The sequence below is a fragment of the Entelurus aequoreus genome, linkage group LG19, assembly GCF_033978785.1.
Source record: "Entelurus aequoreus isolate RoL-2023_Sb linkage group LG19, RoL_Eaeq_v1.1, whole genome shotgun sequence".
Lineage (NCBI taxonomy): Eukaryota > Metazoa > Chordata > Actinopteri > Syngnathiformes > Syngnathidae > Entelurus > Entelurus aequoreus.
The window spans coordinates 14,804,483-14,831,470 of record NC_084749.1 but is presented as its reverse complement, the minus strand read 5'-3'; the positions used below and the strand labels follow the sequence as shown (position 1 = coordinate 14,831,470).

Genomic DNA, 26,988 nt, shown 5'->3' with positions numbered 1-26,988 from the left:
CCACCAAAAATATTTTTCTTAGTAGAATATTTGATGTGAAGTAATTGGAACCTTGGATAGGTCAATAATTCATAATAACATTGATTTTGATTCAATATTATGTTTTGAGCAATGACAGTTTGAAAGAAAAAAAACAGCTTTGTTTTATTAGTCAACATTGCAACTTTTTCTAAATTACATTTCACCTTTAAGCTTTTTTATTTCACTTTTGTTATGTTTTTGTTTATTTTAATAGTATTTTTAGAATGTGCCGTGGGCCTTTAAAACATTCGCTGTGGGCCGCAAATGGACTCCGGGGCACACTTTTGACACCCCTGCTATAGATAATAAAAAATTAAATCTGATAAATCTATGGATAAAAAGCAGAGCCTGGCGACACATGCGCGTTTATCATAACTATCTTGCTCTCTCTGTTTCTGTCCCTCTCTCACAAATGTTGCTGTGCGCACACCTCCACAATTTGTTTTGTTTTTAACCCCTTCTTAACCCTGAACGTACATTGAAAATACACGCAACCCTAACTCAAAATGCCGGACATTTGAGGCATTTAAGAAACTCCGCCCTGACAGCTCTGCAAAAGAGGACATGTCCGGTGAAAAGAGGACGTATGGTCAGTCTATTGTAGCCCGGTCGTTGTTAGCATGCAGCGTGTTGTTCCTCGGTGTGCATTGTTTGCACAACATGCGCTACTTAATATGTCCGTGTCTGAACTGAACCGAAACCCCCGTACCGAAACGGTTCAATACAAATACACGTACCGTTACACCCCAAGCATATACCCCCTTCTTTTACAATCCAGATAACTGCATAATGAGTAAAAGAAGTAAACACTATGGGCCTAAGCTAAGAAAGGTTTGCGTGTAAAATGTGCAAACTTGATAGCGCACGCTTAGCTGGTCTACTAAACTTGTGCACAGAGGATTGCGTCTCTAATGTGACAGCGCAATCTATTTAACCTGCCTGTTTTTTGGATATATGCTAATTATCAGAACACCCACAATACTGGTAGGATCCATCCATCCATCCATAGGAGTTGCAAATATAGTCATTCAGCATATGTATTGTGATTTATTAAGGCTGAAACTCTTCTGCGGGCACAATTTTACGTCTCTTTTTGGCATGTCTGAAATCCACGCGTAAACTGACAGTTACACACACGGCTGTGAAAAAAGAGGCAATCGCGATGCAAAGACCGACGATAGAGAATCCTCCCTCCTACGTGTGTGTCAACATACTGTATTTGCACTGTCGGAAATGAAAAAAATATTAAGACATTTATTCAGCAACATAATTTGATAATTTCATAAGTCTTTGATGATAAAAACTAATTCATTTGATGCGTTATGGTGTCTGCTTGTGTTTTTTTTTTAATGCCTTTTAATTTTTACCTTTATATCTCCTATATGGAAATACGTCTGGCAATATGTATTTTCTTTCATTTGGATAATTTTAGTCACATGAATGCGCTGAGGTGTAGTGATGGTCCACCGCCTCCCTACAGAGCGTCAGCATTAGAGATGTCCGATACTGGCTTTTTTGCCGATATTCCGATATTGTCCAACTCTTAATTACCGATTCCGATATCAACCGATACCGATATATACAGTCGTGGAATTAACACATTATTATGTCTAATTTTGTTGTGATGCCCCGCTGGATGCATTAAACAATGTAACAAGGTTTTCCAAAATAAATCAACTCAAGTTATGGAAAAAAAATGGCAACATGGCACTGCCATATTTATTATTGAAGTCACAAAGTGGATTATTTTTTTTAACATGCCTTTGGGGGTTGGGGGGCGGGGTTGAGGTGGGGGGGGGGTGTATATTGTAGCGTCCCGGAAGAGTTAGTGCTGCAAGGGGTTCTGGGTATTTGTTCTGTTGTGTTTATGTTGTGTTACGGTGCGGATGTTCTCCCGAAATGTGTTTGTCATTCTTGTTTGGTGTGGGTTCACAGTGTGGCGCATATTTGTAACAGTGTTAAAGTTGTTTATACGGCTGCCCTCAGTGTGACCTGTATGGCTGGTGATCAAGTATGCCTTGCATTCACTTGTGTGTGTGAGAAAAGCCGTAGATATTATGTGATTGGTCCGGCCCGCAAAGGCAGTGCCTTTAAGGTTTATTGGCGCTCTGTACTTCTCCCTACGTCCATGTACCACTCGTCGGCGTTTTAAAAAGTCATAAATTGTACTTTTTGAAACCGATACCGATAATTTCCGATATTACATTTTAAAGCATTTATCGGCCGATAATATCGGCAGTCCGATATTATCGGACATCTCTAGTCAGCATGCTAAAACATGTTTGTGTTGTCTATAGATTGTGATTCTATATTGCAGGAAAGGTGTTACAGGTTATAGATGAGTGATGCTAGTTCAATAACATCACACAGGTTGGAGAGCACTATAACATGAATGTAGAGGGAAATTAGTTTTTCCATGGCCCCAACCAGTAGTACATGCAAAAACCTCATTTAAATAAAGCTGTGGGCACCCAATTTGCACTTGTTATCAGTTGTAGCTCACACGCAACACCTGTTGATTTAGTGTGAGCTTTGCTGCTGCCTAACTGCAAGATTGAGCATCGTTTTTACATGAATACTAGAGTTTAGACACAAATTATGAAAATCTACCCTGCTGTTCGCGACCCCCCCAGGGGGCCCCGACCCACTATTTAAGAAGCACTGATATAATCCAAGAATACACCAGTCGTCCTCACGTTCATTTCCCTCAGAAAACTTGCTATCTTTCCCAGGAGATACGAAGCAAAATCAAATGGTTAGTGCATTTCTCGTAGTTTGAATATATTTCAATCAAAATTTTACCTTGTATTATTTGTTGTAGATGTATTTCACCATAGTAGCTCATTATATTTTTATTGTCAGGCTGTGTCTGTGCTGTGTGATATGAGGTTCAATGCTGTAATCCAAATTTGATGCGACACTGCAGCCGGAAATGTGGCTGGACTCTGGTGACTTATTACTATTCATTTAGCCGCAGCAGTAAATATTGATTCATCAAGGGATTTTCAATTCAACCATCTTGACACGCTGTGAAATATTGCCATGCGTAGATGTAGGAGTGACGTAATGAGGGAGGACAGGTCAGGTCCTTTGGGACAGTGTATCTCTCCAATAACCAACACATTAACTTATTCTGCATACTTAACAAACACTTTAACTCCTAACACCCTCCTTGTCATCTGTTTGCACCAGCTATTAAAGGACCCATGGCGTACAGATGACCAGCATTTCACTAACAAGTTCTTTCAATGTATTTTTGCTCCTTAAAATCTGTCAGTCCTTTACCATACTTTCAATTAGTTTTTTTAGTGATTGGTAGGTAACAAGTTGTACTTGGAACATCCCCTTTCTATCGCCAGACTCGCACACAGTCATCCACGGAACTGGAGCCCATTTCCTCGCATATGCGGTTTTAATAAAGGCATGTAAAACCATGTCTTTGACTACTCAATTGCACGATTTAGTCGCCTTAGTCCATGATTACCTCAAAGCTGATATAGTTAACTTTATGAGCAAAAAAGAAATATAAAATAATGAAGATTTCTGCACTTCCCTGCTCTTCCTTAAACACCATAGCCTGTGTTTCCCCAAGCATCTTGAGGAAAACATCAGTAGAAGAGGACACAAAATAGAATACTAACAGCTTACCCATTTTTTGTCTTCCTGAGGTTGCTCCTGGTTTTTGGGAGCTCTTTAGGCTTGAATCATTACATTATTTTCCATTCAAAAACCCAATTCAAATGATTGCTGCACATTACACTCCTTTCGCTTGGTCCGTTCTATTTTGAGTCCATTTGACTGAAGAGGTCCATACTTTCCTCAAATTCCCGTTATTTGTATGCTGGCTGACCCCTTCTTTAGTTGTATTACGACAATGCAACAATGTATTTGGCAGACATATTTGCAAATTCTTTCAAAATAACGTGATTCGGAATGAACATGCTACCAAAACACACAGTACGAGTGTGGGGGATGTCATCAGGCTGATGAAGGCCCGCTGATATTCATCCATCCATTTTCTACCGCTTGTCCCTTTTGGGATCGCGGGGGGGTGCTGGAGCCTATCTATTAGAGCTAAATGTGGGTGTTTCATAAAGTCCTTAAACTTGTTAGAAAACAAGCCTTAAATCCCTACTTTGCCTATTTTGAGAGAAATTATGCCTGTATACATATTTTGAGGTCCAGAACTATGAAATTAGTGCTAATGTTATCAGCATTAAAGCCATTTAAGTGTAGACAAAGAATATCCTGGGGAAAAAAAGAGTATGTCTCCTGGCTTACATACAGCTCTGTTTACTTTGGCTCCTACAAGAACATTGCTGGGGTGCAAGGTTTGGTCTACAGACTAATTCTTTGACTTAATGTTTGGTAGGTGCTCTGACCTACCCTGTAGAGTGTGGGACTTTTTTTTATATAGACAGTTGTGTGTCTTTCTAAATCATGTCCAATCAGCTGAATTTATGTGCAACAGGTGGATTTCTATGCAGATCAGTGGAAACAGGATGCACTTAAAGGGACCATATTATGCAAAACCAACTTTTCTAACCTGATGATTATGTGTATTTTGGATCTGCATAAGTCCTGAAAATGTCAATTCAAACCATGGAGGAATTGCAGAGATATTTATAAAACAATCTTGCCTTCCTTTCTACTTCTATACTCGGTTACTACTTTTTAATGCAATAAAGGAGGCAATGAAACAGTAATAACAGTAGGTTAGAAATCTGTTAGAGATACTTAAGCAATGTTAGCTCGATTTGTTGTGTAACTAACTTAATCTTATAATGTAAGACAACTGCGTCACCATCTGCCGGCAAAATGAAGAATGATATTCCAAAAATCTACTTATAATTGGATCAGTACCTACTGTGTTTGGTAATGGATGAGTAAATTATGTAATCCGTTATCACGTTCACAATGTCGCACGTAGCGCAGCTGATAAGTCTTTTGCCTCTATTGTTGACAACTCGATGCAGCGATGGTATTTACTTGTTATATAATAGAAACGCCTTTTATTGTCAATATACAAGTGTATAACTAGCATTAGAAAAGTTAGACTTGGTACAAATTTAACCTTAGTCAGCGTATAGTTCCAGACCTGTACTTCAGCTTGGCTTCTCGCTTTCGTCCACCTGCATCGCCTCCTTTTTTTGTAGCCAACAACAAAACACAGTGAGCTGCTGGTCTCGCTATATAATCTGGGATTTTGTGTTGTGGTGAAAGTCCCTCAAAAGAAATTGCTTGAGGCGGTCACCGATGTCCATAGAAGACAATAAAAGCAAGAAAGCTAAAAAAAAAAAAAACAACAAAAAACTACAAACATTTCTGCTGGGCGGAGGCGAATGCTTACTGGGCGTGGTGAAGAGAGGTTAATTTGCATCTAACAACTCCGCCTCTCAAAAGAGAGAAAAAAATGGCTTGAAAATATGCCTGTAAAACAAAATCTATGCACATTTTTCACCAAATAACCACCATTACATGTTATGTTGACCACAATGAAGTGTTTTAAGTGTAGAAAAATAAATCATGACATGACCCCTATAAACTACATTTTCAGCATCAAGGCTGTGATTACTTATGTAATGTAATTTCTTACCTTTTTTTTTTACAATTTGTAATACATTTTCTTTCTCACATTGTTATTTTGGGGATGTTGTGTTGAATTTTGAGGACAAAATTAATACATTTTATTGTGGAAAGAGGCTATAAAATAACAAAAAGTCAAGCTCTGTAACAGAGGCATTGTATACAATCTTGCAAGATTACCTAAATGGTTAAATCACCACAAACCAAGTTAACGTATAGGACAGGGCCGGGTGCACAATGTAAGGACTGAGCATGGCGCCTGTTTTAAATTTTTAGAAAAATACATGTTTGTGCTCTTAAGCCTCTTCAAAGTTGTTCTTCCGATGTAAAAACACACAATAGATACATTTTTTAAGTGTCAATTTGTATCTGTGAGCTTGTAAGGAAAAGGAAATGGTAGTATTTTACAATATCCACATTGATTTACGCACTGAAAGAGCTTTCTTTTAAAGCAACTTAGCTGTCAAGCTACTAAGGATTTGTGCACCATACAGGCCTGGGGGTCCCTGATAACAGATATCCCTCTTAAGGTCAATGGCATGGTGAAAATAAGGCCAAGGAGAATCAGTACACAGTAAAATCCCCCTTTGGGATCATTATTGTTCTGTCTGCAGCTTTGGGTTTCATAACTGGTATATGCCAAATTATATAACAGTCCATTATAACATATTCATTTTCTATAGCGCTTGTCCTCATTAGGGTTACAGGTGCGCTGGAGCCTATCCCAGTTGACTGGTACAATCTGGACTGGTCATCTGTCAGTAGCTGCGTTTCCATTGCAATTTGTCGGTGTTTAGTTGCCCTAAATGTGGAAAAAAGTGTTTCCATGATGCTTTTGCGAAACAGTTCAACATCAAAACGTCTCAAAAACCACCTCATCTAGCGATATTTGAGAGGTTTTTCGAAATATGGGTGTTTCCATTAACAGTTTCTTATTGCGATATTTAGGCTTTGCGCATTTCGAGGGCTAATGGAAGCACAGCTAGTGACAGGACTCACATAGACAAACAAAACCATTCACTCTCGGGTTCAAACCCTAACTGTGAGGCTGACATGATGACCACTCGGCCACTGGACGGCCCTACCAAATTACTGTTTTTGGAAAAAATGATCAGTTACAGTGATTGTTATGCACATGGGTATGTTTTTATTTGTCTATCTGTATAACTATGAATGCTTTTAGTCAGGCCATAAATTCAGTAAGAAACTATCTCTATTGTATCCCATGATTTATTCCTTAGAACATTGTGGATGGAGACTGCTTGTTATTTGCATACAGTGCATAAGGGAAGTATTCAAAATGCTTCACTTTTTCCGCATTTTGTTATGTTATAGCTTTATTCTAAGAATGGAATACATAGATTTTCTCCCACAAAATTGTAAACATATGCTAACACTAAACATACTACATCATTGATTTGTTGTTGATTATTCCCTCGAGGTGGTAGTGTGTTCATGTACACTACTGTTCAAAAGTTTGGGGTCACATTGAAATGTCCTTATTTTTGAAGGAAAAGCACTGTACTTTTCAATGAAGATAACTTTAAACTAGTCTTAACTTTAAAGAAATACACTCTATACATTGCTAATGTGGTAAATGACTATTCTAGCTGCAAATGTCTGGTTTTTGGTGCAATATCTACATAGGTGTATAGAGGCCCATTTCCAGCAACTATCTCTCCAGTGTTTTAATGGTACAATGTGTTTGCTCATTGGCTCAGAAGGCTAATTGATGATTAGAAAACCCTTGTGCAATCATGTTCACACATCTGAAAACAGTTTAGCTTGTTACAGAAGCTACAAAACTGACCTTCCTTTGAGCAGATTGAGTTTCTGGAGCATCACATTTGTGGGGTCAATTAAACGCTCAAAATGGCCAGAAAAAGAGAACTTTCATCTGAAACTCGACAGTCTATTCTTGTTCTTAGAAATGAAGGCTATTCCACAAAATTGTTTGGGTGACCCCAAACTTTTGAACAGTAGTGTACATATATTTGATATCAAGTACACATACACCACGTCATAAGGAGCGTGCCACATAACATCAAATGTCTCGTAACGGTGTTGTAGTGTACATAAAAGTAATTAATTGGATTACTAAGTAACGTTGTTATTAGGGATGTCCGATAATGGCTTTTTGCCGATATCCGATATGCCAATATTGTCCAACTCTTTAATTACCGATACTGATATCAACCGATACCGATATCAACCGATATATACAGTCGTGGAATTAACACATTATTATGCCTAATTTGGACCACCAGGTATGATGAAGATAAGGTACTTTTTAAAAAAATTAATCAAATAAAATAAGATGAATAAATTAAAAACATTTTCTTGAATAAAAAAGAAAGTAAAACAATATAAAAACAGTTACATAGAAACTAGTAATTAATGAAAATTTGTAAAATTAACTGTTAAAGGTTAGTATTATTAGTGGACCAGCAGCACGCACAATCATGTGTGCTTACGGACTGTATCCCTTGCAGACTGTATTGATATATATTGATATATAATGTAGGAACCAGAATATTAATAACAGAAAGAAACAACCCTTTTGTGTGAATGAGTGTAAATGGGGGAGGGAGGTTTTTTGGGTTGGTGCACTAATTGTAAGTGTATCTTGTGTTTTTTATGTGGATTTAATAAAAAATAAAAAAAACAAACAAACAAAAAAAACTGATACTGATAATAAAAAAACAGATACCGATAATTTCCGATATTACATTTTAACGCATTTATCGGCCGATAATATCGGCAGACCGATATTATCGGACATCTCTAGTTGTTATTATATAATGCCGTTATCCAGAATACAGTTTAAATATGATGCCACAAGCTTGGCACACCTAGTTTAGGACCCTCTTAACCGTTGTTCTTTGCAGCACTTGCTGTGCATTTTAACGTCTCTCCAGAGATGTTCAATAGGATTCAAGTCTGGTCTCTGACTCATCCACTCAAGGACATTTACAGAGTTAGCCAAGGAGTGGCTTAAAATTGTTGTCCTGCTGAAAGATAAGCTGTCGTCCCGGTCTGAGGTCAAGAGCCAGGATGTCTTCGTACATCGCTGCATTTATCTTCCCTCTACCAGATGATGCCACCACCATGCTTCACTGTAAGGGTGCCATTGACCATGTATCGAGTGGTGCTTAGTTTCCTTCAAACATACCGCCTGGCATTCTGCCAAAGACTTCAATCCTGGTCTCATCAGACCTGAAAATGTAGATTTTGATGGTCTGAGAGCCATTAAGGTACCAAAGGGAAACATTTGCAAATAGTAATGCCAAAAGTAAATGTTCAAAACAATTGGTGACTTTATAATGGGAAAATCCCACCCTTTTGTTTGAAAGCATATAAACCCAAAGACTAAATGTTGCTCCGTCTGCACCTCTGTGTTGGGGTTAACTGCCGTCTGTGTTAAAAGATCGTGTCATTGACCCATTAATATCGTTTGTGGTTCCCCAGGCCACCTGGTCCTTGTAGAAGCATCCCCGAGTGGTAGTCAGTGCAACATTAGCCTCCATTACAGCTCCCGTGACTACAGTTGGCCTGCGTAGGGCAGCCACTGTTTTATGAATTATGCTTCGCACTCAGGTAGACTATACTGAACACTAGTAAACGCTCATTTGCAGCCATATGTCACGCCATCCTGCTTGTTTTTTGTGTGTTACATGTTCAGGGTAACCCCTTTTATTTCTTCAACAATGGAAGTCTTGAACTACCTCTCCAAACCCATTTCTAGCCCGTCTGAAATACGGCAGCAAATTACCTCCCGTGGCACCCTTTACAACAACCCACCCCAAATAGAAGTGACAGGACAGTGCAATTTATCGCCATAACCCTTGCACTGCCCCTCCGCCAGCTACCATCCTTGTACACAACACAGTTTTACACATACAACAAACTAAGTTACTCTGGGATTGTGTGTGTGTGCGTGTGTGTGTTGAGGCCTGTTGCGTATACTCTACTTCAGGGGGGTGGTTGTGTGCAGCGGCGGTCTGTAAGCTACAATGTAGGGGCCAACCTCAGCGCTCTGGCCCCTTGCCCTTTCTATTATCGCATTGATTTCCTCCTCCTCTTTTCAGTTCTCTCCATTTCCACACGGCCGTCCTTTCCATTAGATTAGCAATTTAACAGAGTGCTGTGACATGGTGCGGAGTAGGGGGGGGTAGCTCGCAGGATAGGGAACATAAAAGAGAGGCGGTATATGCAGTAGTGAAGGACCGAGTGGTAAGACCGATGAGCAGATAAGACCATTCCGGCTTTTTATATACTGACCTGACTTAAGTCCCGCTAAAAGCACCGTAACAATTTAAATGATTTAAATTAAACCTCAAACATTTAGTGTTATTTTTCCTCTGTTTCTTACAGGAGTTTCCTTCAGAGCCGCCAGAGATCATGTCACAACAGATACCCAGCACCCTTGCACCATTGGAAAGAATCTAGTGTGTGTTGGATTCGGGGTAGTCTCTACCAAGTGTCAGCCAATAAGCTCTCTCGCAAAGTCTGTCACAACATGGCCATCAACCGAACAGGTAGACCAACTGTGCAGTTTTTGAGCTGCTTGTGTTGTTTGTTCACTGGCTATTCAGTTCTATCTTCATAGCTTGGACCTTGACGGTAATACATTTTCCTTTGCATTGCAAGTGTTTAGATCCTTAAGAACTAGTGTGGCAAACCTCAGGGTATCTACAACTCTACTTTTCTAAGGAACTGTGTGTCAGTACACAAGTTAGGTGTTCGCCAAGCTCACACACGAAAAACAGACATCAAAGTTTGCCCACCTCTGGACTTAGAGGAACTGTCTGGGTTTCTTTTGTGAAATGATAAAGCAGTCATATGTTAGTGCAGCAACCTGAAGGACTGTCAGATTAAAGCCCAATCCACTGAAAATGTCTTGAACATTCTCTAACAACTAAAATCTGCTACAGAAGTTGAAAAGCGCAGTTCTGTGAAACTTGTGACCGGCCCAACACTTTCCTAAATCCAAAAGAACACGTCTTTGTGTATATTCTGGGCAATAGGGTGAATTTTACTCTATTGTATGAAACACACACTTGTTGTTCCCATGGTTCAGCACCACCCAATGCTAACGCTCCACTCTAAATGGAGGCTGCTTAAATCAAAGTAAAGTATGCACTTGACCAGCCAGAAATGTTCCCAAATTAGAGAATAAGCTCTACCTACATACCTAAATGTTTTGGGATCTTTGCCAGTCCTGTAATGGTTCCTGGAAATCTGACACAGACACACTTTTTTTTAATCTAAAGTTAGTTGAGTGCGATGAGTGCATAGTGTTTATGATGATCCCAGACAGTGCTGGATGTCACGTTTAGCTTTTGCACCAATATGTCAAAGCACTATGATAAAAATAATGATCCCATACCAAGATATCATTATATCATTTGGTTGCAGAGGTAAACAAAGTCATCCAAATTTATTAGCTTTATTTTAAACCAAATTAGAGTAAAAGTAGATACCCCAAAACACTGCCACATTTCAGTCAGTATAGCTATGGTAGGTTTATTGTAACAGAGAGAGAACATAACAAACAGTAGCATTATACATTCATTTGTATTTGGTTAAGTTAAATTAGTATTTGATACCCTACCAACCAGCAAGCATTGTGACCCCCGAAAAGTGGTTATGTGTCCACGAAACAAACATACGACTTATATACCTTTTAAGAAAGTACTCCTAATTTCAACTCATTATGTGTGTGATATGCACCTGTACAAATAGACACTCTCTTCATTCAAACCGCTCTACCACCATGGGCAATAACAAATATCTGGCAAAGAACCTAAGAGACACCTGCAGAAGACTCTTGATGGATTAGCAGGTTTGACAGTCAACACCTAAATGAGTCACGCAAGGTGACAAGGAAAATGTGATGTGGTCAAGTGGCAGCAAAATGGAGGTCCATCAAATAGACTGGTGTTGGTTTCCAGAGAAATGTTGAATAGGAATCCAACAACAGAATCCTAATTGTCAGTCATGAACTCTGTACTGTTCATGTCTCTTAAAGGGGGTAAACTAAATACCCTTTGTCCTCACTGTATGTTGTTTTTAAAAAAAAAAAGTGTCTTCAGCCACTTGGATTTAATGGTAAACTGAAATGATTTATGTTCTTTAAGGTCACAGTCATTTATTTTAATTTTTTTTTTTACAATAAATGTAACTCATTGATGTTTCCAAACTAGGACGAAGTTTCAACGCTTCCCACGTCTCTCCTACCAATCTTGTGGCCACTCGCTCCAACAGCTCCCGTCATTTGGCCAGGTGGGTACACACTGTACACTCTTTACCTTAAATTATTTCCATGTGTTGCACTCAAAATATTGTAGTGTGAACCTTTCATTTATTTTGTATGTATATATTTGAAGTTTTGAGTGACATGCGATGTATTTTTCTATAACGCCATCATTTCATGGAAATCAATGCATATGACAAGGTTGCATTTAACCAAACCTTCTCTCACTTGTTTTTGATTGTACCTTCCGTCTATCAAATGCAGTCTTATAAAGTGACTGTATTTGAAGTATAAAAAAGAAAGTAATTGCATTTCATTGAGTGGTATAAGTATCCCACAGGCTAGTCTTCTGGCTTTAAGCAAGTACCCCAATTGCACCAAAGAACTGTCGAAGGACAATAGGGACAAGATTGTAGACCTGCACAATGCCGGAATAGGTTGCAAGACTATTGGCAAGAAGCCGCAATAATTAGAAAATGGAAGAGACACGAAATGACTGTCGATCTCCCTTGGTCCCTGGTTCCAAGCAATATTTAATCTGGTGGGATATCATTGGTCATAAGAAAGGTGAGGGATCAGTCCAGGACTACACGGGAGGAGCTTGGTTGTGATGAGCACAGTCACCAAGAAAAGAATTGGCAACACACTAGGATGAAAATCCTGCAACGCCCCTAAGGTCTCCCTACTTAAGCAGGCACATGTCCAGGCCTGTCTGAAGTTTGATAATGAACACCAGAATGATTCAGAGAATGATTGGGAGAAATTCATGTGATCAGATGACACCAAAACGAAAATTGAGCTCTTCAAAATTTTTTGGACTCGCCGTGTTTGGAGAAAGAGTACCCACTACCAGCATGGAGGTTGGAGCTTATTCTTTGCTAAGGAAAAGATGATCAAGGATCGAATACTTATTTCACTCAATGAATCAAATCATTGAAAGATTTTCATTTTGATATTTTGTTTCATTGTTAAAATAAACATACCATTTAAAGTATTTTTTTAAATTAATTTTTTATTTTTTTTTGTCCTGTCCAGCTTCTCAGGCAAATCATATAGTTGATGTAGATGCCCATATCGGCTGTTCAGATTTACTTTACAAAAGAGAAGTGTAGGATAATTCTTTTGTTGCCTTATTTGTATTTGACTTTATTAAATGTATTTATATTATCATTTGGTGCAGCCGGGCCGGAGCAGGAGGGGATAGAAAGAGGAAAAAAAGGAAGACGGGGGGAAATTGTGGGGACAAGAGGGGGATTAGACAGAGAGACAAAAACAACAACAGCAAACACAACAATAACAAAGTTTCGTTGTACATGGGCAATGACAAAGACCTACCTGCACTACCGTTCAAAAGTTTGGGGTCACCCAAACAAATTTTGTGGAATAGCCTACATTTTTAAGAACAAGAATAGACTGTCGAGTTTCAGATGAAAGTTCTCTTTTTCTGGCCATTTTGAGCGTTTAATTGACCCCACAAATGTGATGCTCCAGAAACTCAATCTGCTCAAAGGAAGGTCAGTTTTGTAGCTTCTGTAACGAGCTAAACTGTTTTCAGATGTGTGAACATGATTGCACAAGGGTTTTCTAATCATCAATTAGCCTTCTGAGCCAATGAGCAAACACATTGTACCATTAGAACACTGGAGTGATAGTTGCTGGAAATGTGCCTCTATACACCTATGTAGATATTGCACCAAAAAACAGACATTTGCAGCTATAATAGTCATTTACCACATTAGCAATGTATAGAGTGTATTTCTTTAACGTTAAGACTAGTTTAAAGTTATCTTCATTGAAAAGTACTGTGCTTTTCCTTAAAAAATAAGGACATTTCAATGTGACCCCAAACTTTTGAACGGTAGTGTACCTACCTACCTAATAACAACAACAATAGAGCAACATCAGCGAAATAAATAATAATACAGAAATGACATTGAGCATTATTACACTACAAATGGAGAAATACAAATACCATTAGAAATAGCGCTATTGATAATGAACAATACCAATAACAATACAGTTGTTCAAATGCAACAATACATATACGTAATAATAACCAGAGATACAAAATAATTCAGAAAAATGGAGGGGAAGAAAGAGAAGGAACCTATATTAACCTTGTAGATTGTTATAGTATCATTAGGTTAAGCTTTGTTAGTGTGCCATGTGTTACCATTTAAAGTACACACTGTGCATTTTTTGTCAGTGAGTGAACATAAAAAAAAATCAGGGTGGGATTTTCCCACGGAATTAGCCTATATTATACATATTTACTCAGAACCTAAATATGTATTCACATCAGTGTCAAATGTGCAACCTTAACATATCATAATCCTGAAATCTGTCATTTGTCTCTGTTTTGGAAAGCAGCCGTGCAGTCCAGCGTAGTCTTACCATAATCCGACAAGCTCGTCAGAAGAAGCAGCCAAGACAGTACTGCATGTACTACAACCGCTTTGGCAAATGCAATCGTGGCACCAGCTGTCCCTACATTCATGACCCGGACAAAGTTGCCGTTTGCACAAGGTATATTTATTATAAAAGCTGACAATGGTGAAAAATGTCAACTTCATGATGTTACACACTCTTTACAGCTTACACCCCATCTAAGGCTTCCATTGTGACAACACACACACACAGGAAATGTGAATGTGGGAGGATTAAGGGGATGGTACAAAAAAAACACGATTCCAAACGGCTAAAACAATTCCATGGTTTTTTCCTTAAGATTTCCCATAGAATTTCTCACGCAGATGTCCCGATCCCGATCATGGGCCAATATTTGCTTTTTGTATCTGTTCGGTGAGTCCAGCCGATTTTTACTGCAGTTGTGTCCCAGTGTTTACATGGCTAAAGATTGTACTCGTGTGAAAGATTCCTTAAAAACGAATACATGCCTAGGAAGCCAAAATTATGTCTCCATATTCTTTGTTACACACATTTAGAAGTTGGGTGTCTTGCCAGAACATCAGCTCAAGTTCAAGAGCAAGTTGCAATAAATCCACTGTGCAAAGACACTTCTAAGATACTAATCCTCACTACCATGGCCAAAAATATGTTTCTTTCAAGTAACATTATCACTGAAGGACTAGAGGAAAAGGAATGGCTGACTATGCTTCACACACACACCAAGCAGGACAACACAAGAAGCTAAACGCTAAAGCTTCAATGTAAAGTATGGGTCATCGATCCAGATGTTGATACTATTGATGTCTAGTTTAGTATCCGTATATAAATGATACCAAAGTGATTAGATGGATATTTTTCCGTTTTTTTTTTAATTACAAAATAATTTTTGGTCGTTTTTGTTATTTTTAACAAACTCGGAGTAAATTCCTGGATACGGGAAGGTTATGAGGGCAAAAACCAAGTGATTGAAATGGGAGCCTATTGTAGTTTTATCTTTTGTTTAGTTATTGCCACTTTATTTTGTAAAAAAAAAAAAAATTATATGGAGCATTCAATACAACAAATACATCGTCTGATTTATTAACATATTTAAATGTAATATTATTGACCTATTTATTTAAACGTAATAAATTCTAAACTTAAAAAGATAAGCTTTATAAAAATATATTGTTTACCGTATTTTTCGGACTATAAGTCGCTCCGGAGTATAAGTCGCACCGGCCGAAAATGCATAATAAAGAAGGAAAAAAACATACTGTATATAGGTCGCACTGGAGTATAAGTCGCATTTTTGGGAGAAATTTATTTGATAAAAGCCAACACCAAGAATAGACATTTGAAAGGCAATTTAAAATAAATAAAGAATAGTGAACAACAGGCTGAATAAGTGTACATTATATGAGGCATAAATAACCAACTGAGAACGTGCCTGGTATGTTAACGTAACATATTATGGTAAGAGTCATTCAAATAAATATCAATCAATCAATCAATCAATCAATGTTTATTTATATAGCCCTAAATCACAAGTGTCTCAAAGGGCTGCACAAGCCACAACGACATCCTCGGTACAGAACCCACATATGGGCAACCTTATTAGTAAGACTGTTGCCGACCTTTGCACTTTTTGAAAATAATAATAATATAACATATAGAACATGCTATACGTTTACCAGACAATCTGTCACTCCTAATCCCTAAATCCGATGAAATCTTATACGTCTAGTCTCTTACGTGAATGAGCTAAATAATATTATTTGATATTTTACGCTAATGTGTTAATAATTTCACACATAAGTAGCTCCTGAGTATAAGTCGCACCCCCAAACTATGAAAAAAACTGCGACTTATAGTCCGGAAAATACGGTAATTTAGTTACTCGCTATAAAATATTTTCAGTTCTATTGCCTATTGTCAAAGCGTCCGATCGGGACTCGAAATCAGATTGATGTCAAAAATGTTGATAGGGGCATCCCTAATTTCAGTACAACCTTACATGTGTGTACAGTCCAGTTTTGTATGTGTATCTTTATACTTGCCAATCACAGCTGGTTGAAATAACTTATCGTATGGACACATAGACAGTATGATATTAGTTTGTATTATCCCTCTCGACTGTCGGACTGAAATTATTTAATGACAATCATTTTGGTTATGTGTATTGTGCAGGTTTCTGCGTGGGACATGCAAACAGGCAGATGGAACCTGTCCGTTCTCCCATAAAGTAGCCAAAGAGAAGGTAAAAAGACTCGGGTGTTGTCCTTTTAGAACATAGTGTTTTATGGGTTTACAGCTGGGCAGATACATGATTACACTGTACAGATATCCCGGATCATATTCAAATTCTTGGCTTCTGTTTTGACGGGGCGGAGCAATGAATCCACTAGTAGGAGAGCTTCAACATGGGAGCTTGTGACGCTCACCTGTTAGGTCAGTGGTTCTCAAACTTTTTTTGTCATCCCCCACTTTGGACAAGGGGGAGTTTTCAAGCCCCACCTGCCCCCATTGCCCCAACAGAACGCTAATGCCAAGCTTAACATTTTCAAATTTATTGAACATCAAGTAACATCAAGTTGTATACATTCAAACTCAATAACATAAAATAACATCAAGTTCAATAATAAATACAATAACTGTGCAGCTTTTGTATAACTTGCATCAAGTTCAATAATAAATCAAAAAAAGTGTTATAACTTGCATCAAGTTCAATAATAAATCAAAAAAAGTGTTATAACTTGCATCAAGTTCAATAATAAATCAAAAAAATTGTTATAACTTGCATCAAGTTCAATAATAAATCAAATAAAAGTGTTATAACTTGCATCAAGTTCAATAATAAATCAAATAAAAGTGTTATAACTTGCATCAAGTTCAATAATAAATCAAATAAAAGTGCCACTTTGCAATCTTTGCAAAAAAAAAGGAGGAGCTATGCATTTTGGCAAGACAGGTGAAGTGAACATGAGTTTTACAGTACTCCAGCATTAGTGGCTGCAATGAGCCTGTTTTGCACTGCACAGCTTTTCAAATCGGTGTTGCAGGCTTGACACTGCCACTGTTAAAACCTCATTGAGTTAGGGGCTGAGCTGCCTTGACGCGAGTGCTTCCCGGTGAATGACACAGTGTGTCCAATGCGCATTTGGCGCAACCCTCTTTATTAGAGCCTGCAGCCCGTTTCTTTACCCTGCCATGGTCTTTGCGCCATCAGAGCAAAAGCCCACACAGTTTTCCCATTTAAGGTTGTGTTCTTTGAGGAAACTGTCCATTATCTCGAACAGCTCATCAGCAGTGGCTCTATTTTTTATGTAGTTGCAAAACAGCAAATCCTCGCACAGTGACTCGCCATTCACAAAGCTTCCGCTTAGCCCCGCCCCCATTAGTTACTGTTGCTATGTCTGTCAAACTTTCGCTCCTACCTAGAAATTTAAAGCCTACAGGAAAAATAAGTAATTTACATTTATTTATATAGCGGATTTCACAGACAGAATCACAAAGTGATTTACAGTGTGTATAGAAAATGAAAGCATAGTAAAAAAAAAAATCTAAGAATATAATTTAAAAAAAAAAAAAAATGTAAAGTGAAATTTCCTCCCGTTCCTCGCGCCCCACCTGTCATGTCTCTATTCCCCACCAGTGGGGCGCGCCCCACGCTTTGAGAAACGCTGTGTTAGGTCAACAAACCAGCAGGATCGAGCTTGGCAATGCTGCCTTAACATGCTACTCATGACACATGAGGTCCGCTGCATGCTTTAGCATGTTTTGCTGCACATATTTCCATGTTTTCGCTTTTGTTTTTTGCACTTTGCCTTTATTTTTCTGTTAAAATAATTGCTAAGGACTGTAATGGTAAATTACACATAAATATATATATATTTTCACTTTTTCTGCACAGCATTTCAGTTTAGCTTCAGCTTTTCTGAATTCACAAGCAATTTCTGCACGAATTACCCTTACTGGTTGTTATTGTTTTCCCACAGTGTTATGGTATTACCTGTCATATTGTATACACTGTAAAGTTACACTTCATCCATCCATCCATTTTCTACCGCTTGTCCCTTTCGGGGTCGCGGGGGGTGCTGGAGCCTATCTCAGTTGCATTCGGGCGGTAGGCAGGGTACACCCTGGACAAGTCGCCACCTCATCGCAGTTCCAACACCGATAGACTATGAAATTGTGTAGGAGAAGTAGGCCTGTATAACAAATTTTGCTTGACAATATATTGACCTACAAATTATTGCCGATAAACAATAGGATTGCCATTATTTTTTGAGACCAAGTTAACCACTGATGTAATGATAATACATAATAATTAGAGAAGTCAGATAATGGCTTTTTTGTCGATATCCGATATTCCGATATCAACCGATACCGATATATACAGTCGTGAAATTAACACATTATTATGCCTAATTTTGTTGTGATGCCCCGCTGGATGCATTAAACAATGTAACAAGGTTTTCCAAAATAAATCAACTCAAGTTATGGAAAAAAATGCCAACAAGGCACTGCCATATTTATTATTGAAGTCACAAAGTGCATTATTTTTTTAACATGCCTCAAAACAGCAGCTTGGAATTTGGGACAAGCTCTCCCTGAGAGAGAATGAGGAGGTTGAGGTGGGGGGCGGTAGGGGGTAGCGGGGGGTGTATATTGTAGCGTCCCGGAAGAGTTAGTGCTGCAAGGGGTTCTGGGTATTTGTTCTGTTGTGTTTATGTTGTATTACGGTCCGGATGTTCTCCGGAAATGTGTTTGTCATTCTTGTTTGATGTGAGTTCACAGTGTGGCGCATATTTGTAACAGTGTTAAAGTTGTTTATACGGCCACCCTCAGTGTGACCTGTATGCAGGCATGTGATTTTTCCGTCTAAAGTCGGAATTCCGTCTTTTTTAATCTCGGGAAAGAAAAAAAAATTATCTCCCGTTTTTCCGTTTTTTTTCCCGACCCTAAATCAAGATTCGAGACGTAGTTTATATTACACCGTAGTTGATTGGTCGATATGTTCCTTGTGACCAATCAGGACATCTGTTATGAATGAGGACGTTAATAACGTCCTCATTCATAATGGCTATTACCGCCATTTTCCATATGTAAACGATGTCGGTTCTCGAGAGAAAGGACGCTTTACGAGTAAAAGAAATGGGACTGTGTGGAAAGGGAAATCACTGATACTGTTGGGAAGAAGGAAGTTACGACTTTGTTCGGTGATTTTATTCTGAAAATCGATCGTCCCGGAAAGGTTTTGTGCACGTGGTGTCATGATAATATTGACTATGGATCGCAAGGTTTCAAGGCTTTGGAAGTACATGCGAAACGCCAAAAACATATGAAACAACTTGAAGCAAGGAAAACAAACTTTTCACTAGCTGGTACTTTTGGATGTCAACCGATAGTGAGCAAACCTTACGGACTTCATCCTTTGTTTACATCGACAACTGCCGTAGACATCGAGAGGAAAGATGCACCCAAACAACCCACTTCAGTTGCAGACAGGGTTGTTAATAATGAGGTAAGCTAAAAAATATTTGCTTGCGAAATACGCATGTTTGTTTATATATTAACCAATTATTGCTTTGCGAAATATAAATGGGTTTTTCTAAAAATAAAAAGCCACGTGAAAATATATTATGAAATTACAGACATTCAAAGAGTCGCATTATTGATTCCAGTTAACAATTTATTTGAAATAAATTTGCATATAATACTATTTTGTAATATTAAGTTCTTATGTAGTCTCTTGAAACTATTGTCAGTGGTGTAACAATCTTGAAGGTAAATATTTTCACACTTGTTTAATGCTATATGTCAGTGTCCTCACATTATTATTTCCTATTTTCAAATATGAGTAAACAATACTAAACATGTTTAATTATTTTCATAAATGTATATCCTATTTTGGCGAAAAGAATGAAATGTTTACATTTGGTATTTTGTTATATTTATAACTAAACTTGTAGGCAATTAGGCACATACATTAAAACTGTGAATTGTTATTAGTGGTTATGTATTTTACAATTAATGCTACTTTCTGATAGCATATATCATGTAATAGTCTTAACTTTAAAATATATTTTGTATAATAATAAATCTTGGCAAACCTGTTAAACCACTGATAATTTTTTTTACCCCATATATACAATATCTGACTAATAGTAATGATAGAATGATTTCAAATATGAAAGGACATTTTATTTTAGAGCAATCTGCTTATTACCAAAACCTAGGCAAATTTTGAGAATGACCCATATTGTGTATTTGAATAACTCACGAGTCAAGACCGCCGGTCCCGCGCTTCATCAATCGTCCTCTTAGCGATCTAGTAATCCACAGGCCAATATTATTCCACTCAAAAAAGTAAAAAACTGAAGTAATATATTTATCCCCAAAGTTGCTCTGAAACATGATAGCATCCGCTGCCAGTCGTTTAGTTGCCGTCTGACGTCACTCCATTGCAAAGTGCTTGTGTGGCATCAAAACACACCTTGCTTAAACGCACAACCACCTACAATGCTAATTGATTTGCATGATATATTTTATATGATATATCATGTAAAAGGTTTGTGCTCTGCCTACATAAATATGATTTCCAGCTGAGTATAATTGTAATGAATAGAAACACACTGATGGATCTGTGTGGTGTTTACAAGATGATGACATAACTGCATTATTGCACCTTGCACTGCAGACATACTTGGCTTGTTTAAGACCTAAAAAGCAGGTGTTGATAAAAGACTTCCCTGCTGTGAGATTTTACATGATGTTGGTGGAGTACAACCTCTTATGCTAATAAAAATGGTAATAAAAATATTTTTTTTCACATCTGTATTTAATACAATTACATGTACAAAACCAGTGAAGTTGGCACGTTGTGTAATTCCTAAATAAAAACAGAATACAATGATTTGCAAATCCTTTTCAACTTATATTCAATTGAATAGACTGCAAAGACAAGATATTTAATGTTCGAACTAAGAAACTTAATTTTTTTTGCAAATAATCATTAACTTAGAATTGAATGGCAGCAACACATTGCAAACAAGTTGGCACAGGGGCATTTTTACCACTGTGTTACATGGCCTTTCCTTTTAACACTCAGTAAATGTTTGGGAACTGAGGAGACACTTTTTTGAAGCTTTTCAGGTGGAATTCTTTCCCATTCTTGCTTGATGTACAGCTTAAGTCTGCGTTGTTGTATTTTAGGCTTCATAATGCGCCACACATTTTCTTCAAATGGTGCTGTCTTTGTTAATTTTAGCATGTTAAATTGGTGAAAAACCAGGAGCTTCGGGGGGCGTTGCCCCCCTTGTCCCCCCACCAGGACCTGGCTGGGGGCCTTCGTCCCCCAGACCCCCGGAAATGTTTTCAGTCTTTTTCATTGTGGTCAAATCACATGCCTGTGTATGGCTGTTGACCAAGTATGCGTTGCATTCACTTGTGTGTGTGAAAAGCCGTAGATATTATGTGACTGAGCCGGCACGCAAAGGCAGTACCTTTAAGGTTTATTGGCGCTCTGTACTTCTCCCTACGTCCGTGTACACAGCGGCGTTTTAAAAAGTCATGAATTTTACTTTTTGAAACAGATACCGATAATTTTGAAACCGATACCGATAATTTCCGATATTACATTTTAAAGCATTTATCGGCCGATAATATCGGCAGTCCGATATCGGACATCCTTAATAATAATTAATGTATCTATATCCTTTCAAATGGGATAAACTTGTAATTCTTGTATATTTTAACATTGTAATTGGAATATAAACTTTTACATCTCCAAGTTAAATCAAATATCATATAAAATATACTTTGTAAGCAAAATTTTGCACTTGAATAAAAATCACAACCGAAAGGAATATGTTAAGGGGGAGGTGGGCATGCTGAAATATACACAACCAAAACAATAAATAAAATGGCTGAATTAATTAAGTATTGACAAATAAAGCTGCCTTTCAATATTAAATATGTAGGCACATAGAGTTGTACATTACATAACTGACAATCAAGTGAGGACCTTTTTAAGCAAAATGTGCAGAGTAATGGGCAGCACGGTGGAAGAGGGGTTAGTGCCTCTGCCTCACAATACGAAGGTCCTGGGTTCGATCCTGCGCTCGGGATCTTTCCGTGTGGAGTTTGCATGTTCTCCCCGTGACTGCGTGGGTTCCCTCCGAGTACTCCGGCTTCCTCCCACCTCCAAAAACATGCACCTTTTTGATTGATTGATTGAAACTTTTATTAGTAGGTTGCACAGTGAAGTACATATTCCGTACAATTGACCACTAAATGGTAACACCTGAATAAGTTTTTCAACTTGTTTAAGTCGGGGTCCACTTAAATTGATTCATGGTACAGATATATACTATTAAATATATACTAACATCATAATACAGTCATCACACAAGATAATCATCAGAGTATATACATTGAATTATTTTTTGGGGGGGGATAGGCTGATTGGCAACACTAAATTGGCCCTAGTGTGTGAATGTGAGTGTGAATGTTGTCTGTTTATCTGTGTTGGCCCTGTGATGAGGTGGTGACTTGTCCAGGGTGTACCCCGCCTTCCGCCCAAATGCAGCTGAGATAGGCTCCAGCGACCCCGAGAGGGACAATTGGTAGAAAATGGATGTATGGATGTGCAGAGTAACATTATAAACACTACAGTATAAGCAGATGTATTAACAAGTCATATGCAAAAAAACTTGACATGACAAATGTCTGTCAAACATTTGCAGCACTTTTAGAAATGCTTGTTTTTTAACAGTATTAAATGGCAGCATGTCTTTGGCGATGTGTTTAACCACACTTTCTGAGAGGACAAACTATTTTGCGCTATTTTGTTTACACTGACCTGGCTTGTTCACCAAACGCCTCAGCTAGTGTGGACTTTCGAGTGGTTGTGTTTCAAGTGAGCGTGCAGGTTTGTTGTATTCGATCACATCCGGCAAACTGTTCTCCTCAGTTGACTGATCTGACTGACTGATCGAATATCGGCCGAGGCCTAAGGATAAGCCGTTAAAAAGGGAAAGCTGTTGCCTGTTTCTCTTGAAGACAAACAACACTGCAACAAGTGCCCCTGTTGCCTCACCCTCCAGACACACGTGCACAATATGGTGCACCTGTGCTTGTTGTCACATTGCTGCACACAAGTGCCGAGATGCCAGCTGTCTGCCGTAATGTCACCTCACCCTTGCGGCTTCACCTGACGCGTTTAGCGCCTTTCTCCCCGGAGCATTCCCCTTCTTAAGGACACCCCACACAAGACGACGTGGAGTCTTGGGTAAATGTGTGAGAGCGGTTTCAGTTACCTCAAACATGATCTGTGAGGCGTTGTGGTTAGATGAGCCTAAATCATGCACCCTGCTCCCACTCTTCTTTCTCCACAAATACCTCAGACATGCAAAGGCCTCTCTTTCACTCACTCACACACGCACACACACGCGCACACACACACACACACACACACGCGCATATCTCTTAACCCTCCACCACTGTCTTTGTCTGCACAGGCATCCAGTACTCATAAACACATCATGAAAGCGGGTTGTATAAATATTTCTCTGACACTTGGTTACAGATGATGTCCACAAAGTGGAGTCTTTCTTACACTTGGCCCCTACCCCCGATCACCCAACCACCCTGGGAGATATATTTAGAAGGGCCTCCACCAGGCTCACCCTGGCACGCCAAACGGAGGATCCTTCTCTCTCTCTCTCTCACACACACACACACACACACACACACACACACACACACACACACACACACACACACACACACACATGCTGTCAAGACGTTGGTCCACTCTTACTCCACCACTGTCAACTGCAATTAAGGTTTATGTAGCTGCTCGCTGTGGCTTGTGGGACCAATCGGATCCGTACTTGACAGTTTTCTTTTAAGGCCAAACACCTGTTGACAAGCTAATGTAATAGCTTGTAATCCCAATCCTCATTACCTCATTCTTTTCCCAGCACGCTCCTTCTCTTATTTCTCGCTTGCATTTTCACACTGAGGGAATAGCTCTGGCATCAAATAAAAATATACAACTGCTACTTTTGGGCCTGCATTGGCTGACCTGATTCAGAGACGCTCTCTTTCCCAACATTAGCTGCAAGTGCTTTCAGTACACAGCAACATTATTTCATTTAAAAAGTCATGCTTCACTTTAAAGTAAGCTTTATTATTAATTCCCAAGAGGAAAAAAATCATCAGTAGAAGTTAGCCAATATAAATGTTATCAAGCAATATATTTTACTCAATGAACATATTAGTAAGTTATTGCTCAATATTAACGTCTGTGTTGTTCTATTTTTATTTAACACATTTTTAATATTCTCGTATGTCCTTTTATTCCTATTTACTAATGTAGTCAATCATCTTTATTTTTTCTATCGATTTGTTTTATTGTCTTTTGTTTTTCTTTTCTTTTTAAACACCCTTCTTGTTCTTTTATCACTGCATGAGTTATCTGTTGCACACATTCTCCATTCAGTCTCATTGACATAATGTTATCATTTGAACACATATCGTTGAAACACAGAGACGTGGTAGGATTAAAACAAGCTGCTCTTCTTCCTGCGCCTTTTTAGCTATGATGAATTGTGTCAACATGTGATGGACTTTGAAGTAACTTGTGAACACATCACAAATAAACCGTGACCATGTAATCGAGAGTTGTCACAAGATGGATGACATTCCTGGTATCTTCTCCCCCGTAGATGCCGGTGTGCTCCTACTTCCTGAAGGGAATCTGCAACAACAGCGACTGTCCCTACAGTCATGTCTACGTTTCCCATAAGGCCAAAGTGTGTGAGGACTTTGTCAGAGGTTACTGCCCCGAAGGAGAAAAGGTAAATTGGCGACAGTTTGTTTCTTTAACTTGGAATGATTCCAGATGATGTTTTTTGAGGAAGAAAGTCACTTGTGGTGCACAAAATTTGAACAGCGGCGCAAATAGGTATTTGTTCCCCTCTGCATTTTGTAAAATTGTAGTGCCGTACAAAGACATTTTGTGTTTCGCTCAAGGACACAACGACAGTGACTAGGATGGTGAAAGCTAAATCCAACACTTCACCCTTGCTCCTGATGAGTCCTGGTTAGCGCCTTGCATGGCGGCTCCCGCCGTCAGTGTGTGAATGTGTGTGTGAATGGGTGAATGTGGAAATAGTGTCATTTTGATTGATTGATTGATTGAGACTTTTATTAGTAGGTTGCACAGTGAAGTACATATTCCGTACAATTGACCACTAAATGGTAACACCCGAATAAGTATTTCAACTTGTTTAAGTCGGGGTCCACTTAAATTGATTCATAATACAGATATACACTACCGTTCAAAAGTTTGGGGTCACATTGAAATGTCCTTATTTTTGAAGGAAAAGCACTGTACTTTTCAATGAAGATAACTTTAAACTTGTCTTAACTTTAAAGAAATACACTCTATACATTGCTAATGTGGTAAATGACTATTCTAGCTGCAAATGTCTGTTTTTTGGTGCAATATCTACATAGGTGTATAGAGGCCCATTTCCAGCAACTATCACTCCAGTGTTCTAATGGTACAATGTGTTTGCTCATTGGCTCAGGAGGCTAATTGATGATTAGAAAACCCTTGTGCAATCATGTTCACACATCTGAAAACAGTTTAGCTCGTTACAGAAGCTACAAAACTGACCTTCCTTTGCGCAGATTGAGTTTCTGGAGCATCACATTTGTGGGGTCAATTAAACGCTCAAAATGGCCTGAAAAAGAGAACTTTCATCTGAAACGCGACAGTCTATTCTTGTTCTTAGAAATGAAGGCTATTCCACAAAATTGTTTGGGTGACCCCAAACTTTGAACGGTAGTGTATACTATCAGATATATACTATCATCATAATACAGTCATCACACAAGATAATCACATTGAACTATTTACATTATTTACATTCAGGGGTGTGGAGGGGGGGGGGTAGGATATGGACAGAGAGAGAGAGAGAGAGAGAGAGAGAGAGAGAGAGAGAGAGAGAGAGAGAGAGAGAGAGAGAGAGAGAGAGAGAGAGAGAGAGAGAGAGAGAGAGAGAGAGAGAGAGAGAGAGAGAGAGAGAGAGAGAGAGAGAGAGAGAGAGAGAGAGAGAGAGAGAGAGAGAGAGAGAGAGAGCATAAGTAAAAGTATCTGCATTTGCGCTTTGAGTTCCTTTTAAAAAGGTAGAAAAGCGCTATACAAGTATTACCCATTTTACCATTTTTTTACCATTTTTTTATGTGCTGAAAGATTCATTTATGATTGATAAAATGAAAACCTTTGATAAAAGATTAACTCTCTTATGTTTTTCTCTCTCTATGCTTTCTTTTTTTTTGACTCGCCTAGTTGGTGCTTTATGAAATTTGTAGCAAAAATGCGTTTGAAAAACTCATAAACAGGATAAAATGCAAATGATATCAAGATAGTAGGGAAATGGGAAATACTAAACGTTAAAAAACATATCAAACAAACGTTTCACGAAATGATCACTCATTAGTTCTTCGACTCTGCTTGGACTGGAGTGCGTGCCACTTTTCTCTTCGTCTTAAGTAAAATCTTGCAGTCTTCTGCCCTTCTTGATTACCTTCTCAAGGAACTCTGAAGTAACGTTCATCCTTTTTGCGATTTGAACTGTTTGCGCAGCCAAAAAACGACGCAAGCGTAGGGCATTGTTCTTCGAGAAAGGCTAAATGGCGCCTCGTTAAAGTACCAATGA

The 26,988-nt window shown here is 38.5% G+C and overlaps 1 protein-coding gene across 2 annotated transcripts in view; it reads left to right on the top strand.

Moving 5' to 3' along the window:
* The window catches only part of zc3h3 (zinc finger CCCH-type containing 3), a 93,136-nt gene that overhangs the window by 39,635 nt on the left and 26,513 nt on the right, over positions 1–26,988 (top strand). For both annotated transcript variants that reach the window (XM_062027968.1, XM_062027967.1), the window contains exons 5-9: positions 9,982–10,145; positions 11,814–11,892; positions 14,234–14,389; positions 16,442–16,511; positions 24,988–25,119. In XM_062027968.1, the coding sequence (XP_061883952.1) occupies positions 9,982–10,145; positions 11,814–11,892; positions 14,234–14,389; positions 16,442–16,511; positions 24,988–25,119 (601 nt within the window). The remainder of the gene's footprint in view (positions 1–9,981; positions 10,146–11,813; positions 11,893–14,233; positions 14,390–16,441; positions 16,512–24,987; positions 25,120–26,988) is intronic.